At 46.2% G+C, this 14,379-nt stretch overlaps 1 protein-coding gene across 1 annotated transcript; it reads left to right on the top strand.

Moving 5' to 3' along the window:
* Positions 1–623: 623 nt before the first annotated feature.
* On the top strand, positions 624–14,016 carry LOC135291927 (RNA polymerase II elongation factor ELL2-like). Its single transcript, XM_064406172.1, has 12 exons — positions 624–696; positions 2,090–2,156; positions 3,722–3,826; positions 4,566–4,819; positions 6,677–6,801; positions 6,934–7,024; positions 8,353–8,623; positions 9,349–9,602; positions 10,169–10,293; positions 10,705–10,795; positions 12,089–12,406; positions 13,713–14,016. Exons 4-11 carry the CDS (start codon positions 4,634–4,636, stop codon positions 12,152–12,154), a joined length of 1,209 nt encoding a protein of 402 aa, XP_064262242.1. The 5' UTR covers positions 624–696; positions 2,090–2,156; positions 3,722–3,826; positions 4,566–4,633; the 3' UTR covers positions 12,155–12,406; positions 13,713–14,016.
* The last annotated feature ends 363 nt before the right edge of the window (positions 14,017–14,379 follow it).

Below are 14,379 nucleotides of genomic sequence, written 5' to 3'. Positions count from 1 at the left end.
TTAGTATTGTGTCTGCTGTTGGGTAATTTCCTCTCACTTCTCATGGTCAATAGTCTGCATGCTCAGTCTCCCCCTTATTCACAGTGAGGTTTCTGGAGTGGGTGGCCATGGTCTGCTCCTGCTGGAATGGCCTTTTACCCTGTCACAGCTGATGCAGCACAGTTGCTGTGTTGGCTTCATCAGTTTGTTCCTTTTCTCGGGGGTTCTGCCAAATGTCCTTGTGCCCATAAATCCTGCATTCTTTGTGTCCACCATCAGAGGTGCATCCTTCCTCCCAAGCCTTGCTAACCTCCCCTGTGTCTGAGGTCACTGAAGGCTGTCAAGCCCTACACCTCACCAAGGCAATTGAGCCAACAAGTAACCTGCCTTTCAAAGGCCGGGCCATCCCTTTGAGCTTGGTGGCTGCTTCTTGTTTCATGGGGGTAACCTTGGTTCTTCTTGATGAGTCTTGAAAGCCACCAAGGCCAAATATCCAGGAACACATTTTGCTAAGAAGGATTTTGCATTTTGCAGCCTTTGCAGCAGGATCAGTGTCTGTGGCAGCGGGAGCAGCCGAGGCAGAGCGGGATGGCGGAGCTGCGGGCCTGGGCAGGATCCAGTGTGTTCCGCAGGGCCCCAGCGCGCGCTGCGTCCCGCAGGGCCCCCAGCAGCACTGCCGTGCCCGTCAGGGTGACCCAGAGGCCCCAGGACCAAGAGGTGAGGGGCAGCTGTGGGGCTCTGCGGGTTGGCAGGGGTGGGGGCTTGGCCATGGTGTTGGTGTCAGGTGCTGCTGAGCCCGCGGGACCTGTTGGGCAGGGCTGGGGCCCCACAGCTGCTCCAGGGCCCCTTGGAGCAGCTGTCTGGGTGGGAGCCACTCACAGGGATGACCCGCAGGAGGTGCCAGTGGATGTGGGAGGATCTCTGATAGATGTGGCACTCAGTGATGACACTGAGGAGGTGCCAGTGAAAGTCAAACGTTCTCCATGCTGGGACACTTGGGAAATTCATGCCTGGGCATGGCTCTTGGCCAAAATGCATGGATTTCTCATTGTTCCACGTTGTACTGCACTCACTAAACATGTCAGGGTAAAGGAAACTCTCTAACAGTATTTTCTAGTATTCGGAAGAGGTATTAGTATATTCCCAGCTGTGATGCCTAGTGGAGAACTCCAGCCACATGCACATCATTTTCAAAGCTTTTCCACTCTTTGATACAGTTTTAGCAAACATAGAAATTAACCTTAATTGGTTATAAATTACAATTCCACTAAGTAATATTCTATCTTCTGTTTCGTATTGATGTCTCCTTTCTCATGCTAATTAGTCCACATTTTCCAGTCCATTTATCATACCTTTTTAGATTTTATCTCAGCCAATTGTGCCTTCAGAATGAAGCAGTTGGATGGCAGCAGTTGTTTTTGTTAAAAAATGTACTTAGGCTGAAAAACATTTTAGAGATTTTTAAACTCTACTGGAATGTGACACTTTCTGTACTAAATGATGAGATCAGCCAAGTAACCCAAATTTGGTATATCTGATTTACCAAGGAGAAACTCTTTCCTCTTCACATCTGTGAAGAATTGCATCAAGAGCTGAGGAAAAGAGAAAGGGTTTTCATGCCTCTTGAGAGTCGAAATTCACCTCATGCAGATGAAATTCTTCTTGGAGCTGACTCTAGGATGTACTTCCATAGTGCCAGATAAATCCTAGTGTTGGGTCCTGCCCTGAATTCTTAATCTTTTTGTGAACCACTCTCACCTGGATTGTTAGCTGAGCACTGACCAGTTCAACTGTACTCAGGCACTTGATTTCAAGGGAAGCCTGTGCCTATAAATTCCAGCAATTGGGAAAGGATGACTTGCTACTTGAAGGCTTGGCTGCATTAGAGGCTAAGTGAGGGTCACTCTCTCAGGGCACTTTTGTAGCTGGCTGCTTTCAGAGGGAGAACTGTGTCAAAGCAGCCCTTTTGAGTGATGGGACAGCAAACCTTTGCAAGTGCAGCTCTTGTTTAAAATGAAGGGCCTTGTTAATCAGTTAACCAGTTAAGCAGATCACCTTGATGATCTTCAGTAGGCTGAAGATTTTACAGAAAATTTCTTCTTCCTTTTAGCCAAATGCCAGCAAGGCGTCGCACAATGGAAGTGCACAGGATATCAAATTGTATAACCCACTTGGAGGTATGGCTGCCTTTCATATTTTGCTCAATGTCTGTAAGATTTTCACCTTGGCAATTCATTTTTGCAGCATATTCTTGGGACAGGGGATGTCTTGTGTTCAGAGCTCTCAGCTGGAGGTGGTTTGGCCTCAGGTCAGCCTTGCATTGTCTTCTCAGTGCATTCAGGCACTGGTTTGTTTTCTCCTGAGAAAGCCTGCCAGTCCTTCCTTGTTCCCATACTGCTTGATGGGCTGGAATTTGGAGCATGGAGGTCAAGGTTTGGACCACCTTATGCACTTAAATTCACAGTTGTGGTAGCTAATGTTTTGGATTTACAATTAGATTTTGGAGTACCTAGGCATAGTGCCTATCCATAAGAATTAATTGCAAATTGAAAGAAAAATGACTGTGAGGAAGTCGCATGGAGAATTTCAATAAGGTCATTGTGGAGAACCATGCTTGATTTAATTTTTTTTTTGTCTTGGTCATTAATAAGTCAGTGTTGTCATATTACTGTGTTGGGTTCTTTTCAAGGAAATTGGAAGGAAGGCATTGGTGTCATCTTCCCAGTGGATTCCATCGCTTCCCACAAAGCACAATGTGCTTAGGGTCTGCCATTTGTTGTTAACCTGTTCTGAGTGCTGTTTCCCCAAGGAGCCTGGCTCCAGGCAGACACCAGGTGCACATTCTCCTTGCAGGCACTCAGTGGTGCTGCCTGCAGCAGTGAGCTGAGCCAGGTACAGCCAGCTGCCCTGAGAAAAACAGGCTCTCACCTGGCTGTGGCTGTGGTCACCTGCCTGCAGGGACATCCCTGCCCCTGCAAGTGCAGCTCTTGCTCTGCCTCAGCCTAGTGCAGAGCATTTTAAAGCAGCACCGTGGTGGCTTTTTGGAGAGACAACACTAAACTTCTGAATTTCTCATTCGGGACATTCTGTTTCACATGTGAATGAAGATTTGTGTGATTCTTGGTGGTGGTCTACTTAGATCCTAAGGGAATATTTAACATTCAGTAACTGGGGTCTGAGGACTGGCAGTAGTGAGACAATTGTGGAACTTGGGGCCACTTCTGCTTTGGGCTGGCACAGAGAATCTCAGGTGAGACAGCTCTGGTTGCTGAGAGGGTAGAGCGTGCCTTTGCAACGTGTTCCATGCAGTATCAGTTTGGGACTGGTGTTTGTCACAGAATCAGAGAATATGTGATTTGGAAGGGATCCACAAGGACATGCAAGTGCAGCTCTGTCCCCAGGAATCCCACCAGGTGCCTGTGGACCTTGTCCAAATGCTTCATGAGCTCTGCTGGACTTGGTGCCATGAGCCCACTAAGGGAGCCTGTCCCAATGCTTGACCACCCTGTGGTGAAGAACTCTTACCTAATTTTCATCCTGATGCTTGGTTATGGTTTCAGGTAATTTTCATTAGAAGTCATTCAGGAGTATCATTTTGGGAGGTCTTTTGCTTGAATGCTGTGGGAAGTTTCTGTACCTACATCGGATTGAACTTCTCAAAACACTAGCAGTGCCCCCACTCAATAACTGGCATGTTTACCTTGTTCTAAGTAATTGAAGTGTGTGATGTTTGTGTCATTAGGTTTGCAGGCAAATATCAGAGAGGCATGGTCCAAGGAACAGGAAGTGGAGAAAGGCATTAAAAGTTTGACCTACATTGAAAGATTGAAGGAGCGTGTAAAGAAAGGTCAGTCTGTGTGTGTGTGATGGAAGAGACAAAGCTCCCGGATGTCTCACCAGGACTCAGAGAATCTCCATCAGACATCAAGCACGAGTTTCTGGTTTCAAAGCAGTGCCTGGTGTGTCATATTCCCTCCCTCGACCTGCTGGCCATGCTTCCCCTGGTGCAGCCCAGCACACGGTTGCCTTTCTGGGCTGCCGGCACACGGTGCCAGCTCATGCCTGGCCTCTCATCCACCAGCACCTGCAAGTCCTCCCCACCTTCATCCCCAAGCGTGCCTCAGTGCCAGGGCATGTCCCAACCCCAAAGATGCAGCACTTGGCACTTGGCCTTGTTGAATCCCATGAGGTTCCCAGGGCCCCAGTTCCCAAGCTTGTCCTGGTCCCTCTGGATGGCATCCCATGCCTCTGGTGCTGGCAAACTTGCCAAGGGTGCATTTAATCCCACTGTCCGTATCATTCTTGACATAGCTCACTGCTTGAGCTTACAAACTGGGGAAATCATATAAAAGCACCATGCATAAAAGTAATTTTTCATAAATACCACCCCTCCAATATCATTCCTTTACCAGGTATTTTTAAGGATTGTTTCTGCCTAATGCTTTACTGTTTGGATTCTTAAAACTGATCTATAAATGCTGAACAAATAGAGTTTCATCAGACTCGGTGCATCCTTTTGAATCAACTTCCTTGCCTTCTCCCAACCCCCATTTAACATCTCTTTTTGTGTTTTTCCTTTACTGAAGTGAAAATACCAGAGCTCAGGAGAGCCCCATGCAGCTCTCCAGATCTTGTGCCTGAGAGGAAGAGAACGATGCCCACGAACCCTGCCAAATTCTTCCAGAGACTTTCCAGGACTGTTTCCCAACGACCCATCAGAGACAGGGTGATTCATTTACTGGCTCTGAAGAATTACAAGAAGCCAGAGCTACTTTCCCACTTAGAGAGAGAGGGAGTTGTGGAAAAGGACAAGGAATCTCTTGGAAAGATCCTTCAGGAGGTGAGATCCTGGAGTCGCTGCCGGCAATGCTAACTCTCAGCTGTCTTACTTCAGGGTTTCAATTAGAAACTAATGAGAGGCTTGGGAAATGCTCCTGGTTCAGATTTTTCCATCAGCTTTACCCAGTTTCCCCCCAACAGCAAGTCCATGTGAAGAAAGAAAGAAACCTTCCAAACTTGGGAGGCATTGTTGTATTTTTCTAGAATGGCTGGCAATGATAAATTCTTTGTAATGTTCTTGCTTCTCATACCTTTTTTTAATCCTCTCTTTTCCTTGCACTCTTTAACTGCTTCATGGAGGAACTTCACAGGGTGAAACTCTCAAAAGGATGAAACACTTAGCTGAAGTCCTTAAAATATCCTGGGACAAATGTCATAGGAGAGAATTTTGGTAGCTGCCTAGGGCAGTATTTCACTTGAAGGGAGTTGGTGGCCACTCGATGGTACTTGGCTGCTGCTGGGATCTGTGGGGATTGCTTTCCAGGGGAGGGTGTTTCAGGCCAATCCTGCATGATAGAGATGGTTCCCAGCTTTGAGCACAGGGGTGCTTTGCTGTTGTGTGATCGAGTCTTCAACGTCCTTGGCACCTATTATTATTCTGTAACTTTTCCAGCTGTCCTTTTAGTTCCACTGGTATTTCATTATTTCTTTATGATTTCTACAATTTGCATTGATGGAAGGATTCAGTGGCTGTTTCCTTCCTTTTTCAACATTCCCCGTCCATGTAGGCTGTTGCTGAATTATGCAAGCATTAAGTAGCATATCATGTAGCAATATTTCCTTTTTAGCTATGAAAGAAGGGATTATAGGATTTCAAAGCTCAGCTCCTTAGAAGGTAAGAGGTGAAAAATTTTTCTCCTTTCCCTTTTCTTCTTGTTAATGTTTAAGGAGATTTTGAAGAAGTAGTTTCATGTTTGCAGTGTGAACTGCCTCAAGGTACTGGTTTGCATTCTGAAAGGGCTGTGTGAACAGCACTTCATCCTGAAAACTATTATTCACATTTTTCTTAACTTCACAGCAGGTGGCATTGTTTTTGGGTATAGATGACAAATCAGTAGGGTGAACTTGCTGAGCTCTTACACTCACAGCCTTCCTTCTCTTCCAACAGCCTTAGTTGTGCTTTTAAGAGGTGAATTCCTGATTCTGGGTATCTTGGTTACTTTTTAGCTGTTGAAGTGTAGCTCTAGGTAGGTTATGTCCTACAAGTGTTCCATAGGAAGCTGTAGTTTCCTTTGAGCAAGCACTTCAGAAAGAAAAGCAGTCCTGTTTGCAGAGACAAATGCCAGCATTCCATGGAGCTTCACGGGATGGTGAAAGCATGCCCCATTAGAGGCCCAGGCTGTGCTCTGCCATGGCAATGCAGCTGGGTCAAACAAGAGGGTAGCCAGTGTCCTCCTGAGGGTGGAAAAATATGGATTTGCCCATGGAGATGATGTTCTTCAGGTCTTACTCAAAAGAAAAGGAAACAGAAAAGAAAAGCCTGGCCTCTCCTTGTATTTCAAATGGTGAAGACTGAGAGCTGTGGCATAGGGGACTTTGACTCTCAAAGCTGTGTTAAAGACCAAAAAACCTGGATCCCTGCTGCAGGGAGAGGTTTTCATAGCATCCATTTCCTCCATGCTTGCAGCACTTTGGCATTTACTCACCTCCCAATTTCTAGCGCCCAAATGGACCACACCTCTTTAATATTGTTACCTCTTACATGTCAGCTCCTTTGTTCTTCACATTGAACAGAAGTTCAGGAAAACTGGTGAATGATTTTCTTTTCAGCTTTGCTTTAGCTTTGCAGTACCAGTTTTACATCTGTAGTCTGCCTTTAGGTGAAATGAACATTTATGTTTTAAATGTCTGTCCTTAGGTAGCCAACCTGGATGCAAATGAGAATGCTTTCAGCTTGAAGGAACATTTCTTTAAAGACATTCAGGAAGATTGGCCTGGCTACACTGAAAGAGATAGACAGACATTGGAGGTGACCCTTTCTCAGTAAGTTCAGTCAGGACAACAACCATTTCAAAAAGCCCTCTGGGAAATGAAGGTCTGTTTTCCCTGTGAGAAAAGAACGATGACTGTTGATAGTTTTGCTTTGTAACCTGAAATGTTGGACCATCCTTGCAGAAAACCAACTCCATCTCAGAATGCCACCAGCACCAGCCAGTCACCATCTCTGGGACCTTCTGAAGGAGATACTCCACCCAGAACTGCTCAGGTATTTTGTGAATTTTTTAAACATTCTCTACTATGAATGATGTTCTATCCCACTTGCTCCTGGTGTCCAAGCTGTGATATGAAGCAGTAGTGCTCTCTTTATATTGTATGAACCTGAGGCGTGTACTTCCAATGGGATTCCTGTATAGTTTTCCAGATGGCTGCAATGTCAAAGCCTGCAACAAGCTTGCACACGTGACTTGTTTCTCATGGTGCATAGGAAACTCTGCTAAGGACAAGATGTGGACATGTTTTTGGTACCTGGCTGTGTCTGTGCAGGGTTCTTGAAGATATGGCAGTTATAGTACTTAAAACATGCACGGACATGCCAGGGCTACTGTTTGAAGAGAAATCTTAGGGAAGTCTAGAATAAGGACAAATTCCCGTAGTGAGGCATTTGTAGGAAACTTGTTTTTCTGTCCTAAGCAGCATTTAGGCTCCCATTTTGATTCAGACTATCCCATGTGTGAGGAGAGGACTCTCAATAATCAGGGAATACCTCAGACTTGTCAGGCTTAAAATCAGGACATGGTCTGTTTTCCTACCAATACAAGAGGGCAAGGCAAACCTTTTGAAAGAATCTTGGAAAACATTGTATGAAAAGGTTAGTTTCCTAAAGATTAAAAATACTCTTTAAATAGAGAAGGGAGGACACAGCTCTGTTTTTCCCTACTCTTTTCCCAGCCAGAGCAGGAAATGTTGCAGGGCCCAGCATCCTCTTATGTTCTGCCTCCTTGCCCACAGGATTTCTGTCAGCAGGCAGGCACGGAGCTGTGTCTGGCACTTCTGCTCTGAGCTGCTGATGTGCACGGACAGGAGCAGTGTTTGCTCGGTAGGGAAGAGGCTGTGATCCAAGGTTTCCTCTGGAGAACAGCAGGAATGAGACCTGCAGCCAGATTGGCGCTTCTCTCTGTTGTTATCATCTCTGTTCTGGACACACTGCGATCGGCACTGCACCGGCGGCTCCTTGGGGCTGCTTTGGGGAATCGTGTGTGTGTGTGACAGCAAGAGCTGAGTGTTTTCCTGGTGTGTCTAAGGAGAAACAGGGAGCAAGATAAAACCAACCTGAGCTCCCCATTTTGGGGAAGCCTTTGATAGAGGTGCTGAAGGGAGTGTCTTTGTCCCAAAGCCTTTGAGCTACAGACTAGGAGAAAGACTTGCTGAATACTGGGGTGAGAAAGTAGGGATGAAATAGAGAACATATTTAGCTGCAGCACTCCTTGTTTGACAGGCTGTTTTAGGTAAGAAAGGTGTGTTTTCAACCATTGCCAGTTCAGAAATGTTGCTCTTCCAGAATGGGAGCAAAACTAATCGGGATCATCTTTGCAGAAACGGCCTCTGGCTTTTGACTTTCTCAATCCTGTGATGGGCAAGAAGCAGAAAATTGACCAGGAGCCCAGTGATGTCCAGCCAGCAGCTGGTGGCCACTCTCCTTCTTTCTTGGACCTGCCTTCCACATCCTGTTCAATTTTGAAGCTGTCTCCAAGTGTCAGATTGATTTCCACTTCCACCCGTGAAAAACAACAGAAGAATAAGGTTCAGACACATTCTGAATTCCCAGTGTCTGCCAGGGTGCAGGGGAAGACTCCCAAGTCCGAGGGTGAGTAAACAGAATGAGACAGGGTAAAAAAATCCCATCCTTTGGATTTTTATGAAATGCTTGCCATGATCAAAGCCAAAGAGAAGAGAAGAGAGCTCAGGACCCAGGCAGAAAAGGAGTCGCACAATCCAAGTGCAAAGGGTATTAAACTGATGGACCCCTTTTAGATATGCTACAATTTCATTTTTTACTGGATATCTGTATGGTCTCTTAGTAATTTCCAGCCTCTCATCCACCAGCACCTGCAAGTCCTCCCCACCTTCATCCCCAGGCATGTTGCAGTGCCAGGGCATGTCCCAACCCCAAAGATGCAGCACTTGGCACTTGGTCTCGTTGAACCACATGAGGTTCCCAGGGCCCCAGTTCCCAAGCTTGTCCTGGTCCCTCTGGATGGCATCCCATGCCTCTGGTGCTGGCAAACTTGCTGAGAGTGCACATATTCACACTGTCCATGCCATTCTTGACATAGCCAATGCTTGAGCTTACAAACTGGGGAAATCATATAAAAGCACCATCCCTAAAAAGAAGTTTTCATTAAAACATCTCGTCCAGTATCACTCCTTTACCAGGCATTTTACTGCCTGTTTCTTTTTGAATTCTTTTGGATTTGTAAATGCCCAGCCAATAGAGGTTCAACATTCTTGGTGCACCCTTTTGAATCAACTACCTTGCCTTCTGCAAACCTGCAATTTGAACTCTTAGTTTCTGGTTTGCCCTCACTTTAGGAGAAGAAGCAGAGGTCAGAGGAGCCCAACAGAACAATCCATGTCCTGTGCCTGGGAAGAAGAGGATGGTGCCTGTGAGACTTGCAGACATCGACTGGAGCGGCTGCGCTGCTGTTTACGGCCGACCCTACAGGGACAGGGTGATTCATCTGCTTGCTCTGAGGGATTACAAGGAGCCAGAGTTACTTGCTCGGCTGCAGAGAGATGGAGTCAGGCCAAAGGACAAGGACTCCCTTGGAAAGATCCTTCAGCAGGTGAGATCATGGAGCTTGTGCCAGCAATTCTTCCATCATGCTGTTCTGCTGTTCATAATTTTACTACTTCCTCACCTGTTCAGATTAGAGACTTTTCCAATACTCCTTCAATATAAGTTCCACTGGTATTTCTTCCTGATAGGCTTTCATCAGAGGCACACCCATGGAAAGATTCAGTAGCTCCTTCTTTCCCTTTTAAATATTCCCCATGCACCTAGGCTGTTGCTGAATTATGCAAGCATTATTATATTAAATAGGATTATTTCCTCTTTAGCTAAGAAAAAGAGCTTTGGAACCATGGCAAAGGACTCAAATTCAACATACAGTTGATACATAAGTGGATACAGTTTCAGTTGTTCCCAGGGTGACTTGTAGGAACTCATTCCCTGAACCTGCAAAGTTTGTTGCTGTGTTTGCCCAGGGCAGTGGCAGGGCTTTTTCACCTGAAGACATTCACAACATAATGAGAGCCATGTTCTGCCATCCCAGCTGAAGTAGCTCCTTTAATTTCTGTAGTTTGCATATAGGTGTAATGAAGATTTGTTTTTCCGAACCTCTGCCTGTAGGTAGCCAACCTGAATGCAAAGGAGAATTCCTTCAGTCTGAAGGAACATCTATTTCAAACCCTTCAGACTGATTGGCCTGGCTACAGTAAAATTGAGAGAGAGAATTTGAAATTAATACTTTCTAGGTAAGTTTAGTCTCTTGGGGAAGGAAAAGAGCCTTTTCAGAAAAAAAGCCCTGGGAAATGAAGCCTAGATTCTTAGAATATGCTGCACCAGCAGAGGCCCATCAGGGTCATGGAATCCAACTCCTGGCCCTGCACAGACACCACGAGAATCACACCCTGTGCCCAAGAGAGTTGTTCAAACTGTTCTTGAGCTCTTGCTGCAGTGACCACTGGCCTGGGGAGCCTGTTGCAGTGCTCAAGCACCCTCTGGGCCATGAATGTTTTCCTGATGTCCTGCCTAAAGCCCCCTCAACTTTACTTCATGTTTTTCCCTTGAGTCCTGACACTGAAGGTCTGTTTTCCCTGCAAGGAAAGAACTATGACAGTTGATATTTAGGCTTTGTAACATGAACGCTTGGACCATCCATACAGAAAATCAGCTCCATCTCAGAACACCACCAGCAGCAGCCAAGCAACGTCTCCAAGGCCTTCTGAGAGAGATGCTCCAGCAAGACCTGCTCAGGTATTTTGTGCATTTTTAATATTCTGCATTGTACAGTAAATTTTAGCAGACTTGCTGGTGATGTAGAAGCTGTGATGGGAATATGCAGGATCAGGCCTGGGCATGTTTTGCCACACACTGCTGTGACCTCAAGGTTGTGATAAGAAGAGAGGATCCAGCAGGGGTGGAGCAGCATTGTCCTGATCCAACTTTCTGCTCTGCCTGGAGACTTGAGCTCAGCCCCCACCCTCAACTCAATCCTTGGAGAAGGGCTCAAAGGGCTGGCTCTGCCTGTGACAGAACTGCATGAAAAATCTCCTGTGCATAAGAGGCTGCACCAGGCTGGGGCGGATGGAGCCCTCTTGCTATCTTCTCCCTCTGTCTCTCTGTCACTCTCATTGTTGACCCCAGCTCTGCACTATCCACATGGCTGGACAAAACACAGCACCTACAGAATGGTGCTATTCCCTCACTCCCTCCTCTGCCTTAATTTCTCTCCTCCCTCCCTCTGCCTGGGCACAGCACGGCTGTCCTGTTCTACTCCATCCCCGGCCCTGAGGTTTGCTGTGCCTGTGGGGAGCTTGTGGCCGTGTGTTGTGGCTCGTGAGGCAGCACCTTTGAGAAGCTCCTTGGGAGGAGCTGAGAGATGACTGAAGGGCTCTGAGCAACAGCAAGGGCTCGTTGGTAACCACTTGTGAAACTCTCTTGTAGAAGTTTAAAGGCTTGTTAGCCAACAGCTTTTGAGTCTGCGGAGTGGGTGAGCCTGCTGGATTTAAGACAGCTGTACCTAAATGCACAAGAGTTTCTGGACATGTGACTGGTGTCTGTGTTCATCCTGATGAGAATTCACAACCAACCATCCCATCCTGTACTCATGGGTTGTAATAGTGAAGCATTAATCTTGTTTTTAACACATAAAACTCCAAAACAGCCAGGTTCCTCTGTAATAAATTGTGTGGGTGTTTGATAGCAAAAGCTGAGTCTTTTCCTGGTGTGTGCAAGCAGTAATTGGGACCTAGACAAAACTTACCTGGCATCCCCATTTTGGGGAGGCTTGAGCTGCTGAAGGGAGTGTCTACTTCCCAAAGCCTTTTAGCAGCAGACTTGGAGAAGGACTTGCTAAATGCTAAGATGAGAAAGTAGGAATGCAGCAGAGCAGATATTTACCTGCAGGTCTTCCAGGTCTGACAGTTATTTTTAATTAAAAATGGTGCCTTTTAAAACTTTGCCAATTCACAGATGCTGCTTTTTTAGAATTGAGAGCAAAACCTGATTGTGATCATAGAAGAATGAATTATTTTCCTGTTGTTGCAGAAACGGCCTCGGGCTTCTGGCTTTGTCAGTTCTGTGAGGAGGAAGAAGCAGAGAACTGAGCAGTAGCCCAGTTACATCCAGGCAGCAGCTGGTGGCCGCTCTTCTTCCTGGGTGCTGGCTTCCCATTCTACAGGGATGTCAAAGCCAGCACCCTGCCTCCAAGTCTGGGCTCCATTCCCCTTCACCCTTTAAGTTAAAAAAAAGACAAATATTGGAGTTCTAGAATGCCAGCACTTGTGTAGAGGACTGCCTTATCCAAAAAGATGTGAAGAGAACTGGGGAGGCTGAAGCAGTAGTGTCCCTTGGATTTCAATGAAGGTATTAATGTGCTGCTTTTCCCAACTCCAGTGTGGACAATGATGGAGTAAAATTTGATTATTAAGAGAAGCCTCTGTCCAAATTTTGGTGCAACCAAAACCATATTTCAGAGTTAATACTACAGATGTTGTTTACAAGTAAATGTGAACTAGGGAGATAGAAAGGTAAAGGAGGAGATGGGCCAGGTGGGGGGAAGTGCAGAGATGAACACCAAGGTAGGTTAGGCTCGGACGGGTCCTCCCTTCCTGCAGTGCAGCTGCACAGGCTCAGCTGCAGCAGTGCTGCTGCATCCCCTCATGGCATTTGCAGGAGACGAGGGAGAAGTGTGTGTGTGGTATAAAGCCCTGGAAATTGCTCGCAGCTTGTGTCGGGGCAGTGATGTTGGCAGGGGCAGCCAGGCCTCCTGCAGCTCTGGGGCTCTGGGGCAGCTGCGGCCTTTGGAGCAGCGTGGCAGGGCCCCGGCTCACACTGGATACAGCCAGGGATGCTCCGTGCCAGGCTGAGGGCAGGGCTGGCCCTGCAGGGCAGCAGTGCAGTGAGGCCCGTGCCAGGGCTCTTGCCAGCAAATGTCACTGGGCAGAAGCCAGTAGTGCAGGCTACTGCTTCACTGGTGCCTCCCAAAATGTGGAAAGGTATCTGTAGTTTTCTTTTCAAAGGTGTCCAACACACCAGTCAGGTGTATCTGGCCTGGGATGCATCCCTAGCATAAGTTGTTGTCTGTCCTACTACTGAATTTCAACTTGTTAGCAATTTACTGCTTGTCAATATTAATCTCAGGGTGCTTTGAAATGTTCATTTCCATGTGGAGGGAGACTTTGTCATCCCAAACAATCCAGGTCTTCAGGCCCAGAGGATCAGAAGCATTGGTGTGAGAGTGCTGGCAAGTGGCATCTATTATTCTCATTGCCACTTCATCTTGGATTTGTATCATCAGCTTGATAAACCTCACACCTGGAATGAGGACAGTTTGACTCCCACCGGTTGCTTTAAGCATTAATGAGTTTTGCCTTCCTTAGGAGCTGATGTGCTTTGGGTTTTTGTTGTTGTAGTTTCTGACTTGTCTAGAGTTTGTTTTTTGGTCTGCATTATAACAGCTTCAGTTTGCAAAGTTCCCTCAAGAGTGGTGGCTCTCAGAGAAAAATAGCTCAAAAGATAAACTAAGTGTATTTTTACTGTTTTACATGAATAAAGCCAGACTGGACTAGCTGAGTATGCCTCAAGGCTATTTTGTAGGAAAGGTCATGAAATTCTAAACTCTGCAGAAATGTTGGCACACACTAATTCTCTTTTGATTTCTCCTTCATAGGGTAGCCCCAGCTACTCTGAGATGAAGAGCAGGTGCCAGTAGCTCCACAAAAAGCTGTCCCACATTCAGCAATGAGTATCTGAATTTGGCAAGCAGCAAGTCCTGGAGTCCTGGCACCAGTCTTCTGCTTCAGCAAAGGAACATCTATGAGCTCCAGCTGTTTTATTTTAAAAGATTAGCTTTTTAGGTTTCTTCAAGTTAGTAATAAGGAGATGATTATTTGTTTAAAATGTAGGATTAGATAGTCTAAGATTAGAGAATTTAGTCTTGAACTTTAGCAATAAAGAAGTTGCATTATTGTTAACTCCTCTTATTGTCAGTTTTATCATCTTTGGAGAGTCTTCTGGTCAGATATTCTCTTCAAGACTTAGCTCTGTCCACTGAATGAAACTTATCAGTAGAGAATGGAAGCCCAGTACTTCTATTATGAAATTGTGCACCTATTAAGAAAATATTGTAGCAAATGGAATTTCTTTATGACAAGAATAAGCCTGTTTTCTGATTTACTTGTTAATTTAAAACCTTTGCCTTAAGGGGTGGAAAGGGTAGAGGACAACCTCCACCCCAAATGACCTTGTTGTGGAGGGTTGCAGAGGAGTGCACATGGGCTGCTCTAAGCTGTCAGCTGAAGCAGCTCTCAGGGCAGCTTGGAGATCATGGCCTCACC

Source organism: Passer domesticus, unplaced genomic scaffold (genome assembly GCF_036417665.1).
Source record: "Passer domesticus isolate bPasDom1 unplaced genomic scaffold, bPasDom1.hap1 HAP1_SCAFFOLD_149, whole genome shotgun sequence".
NCBI lineage: Eukaryota > Metazoa > Chordata > Aves > Passeriformes > Passeridae > Passer > Passer domesticus.
This window is presented reverse-complemented; position numbering and strand designations above follow the sequence as displayed.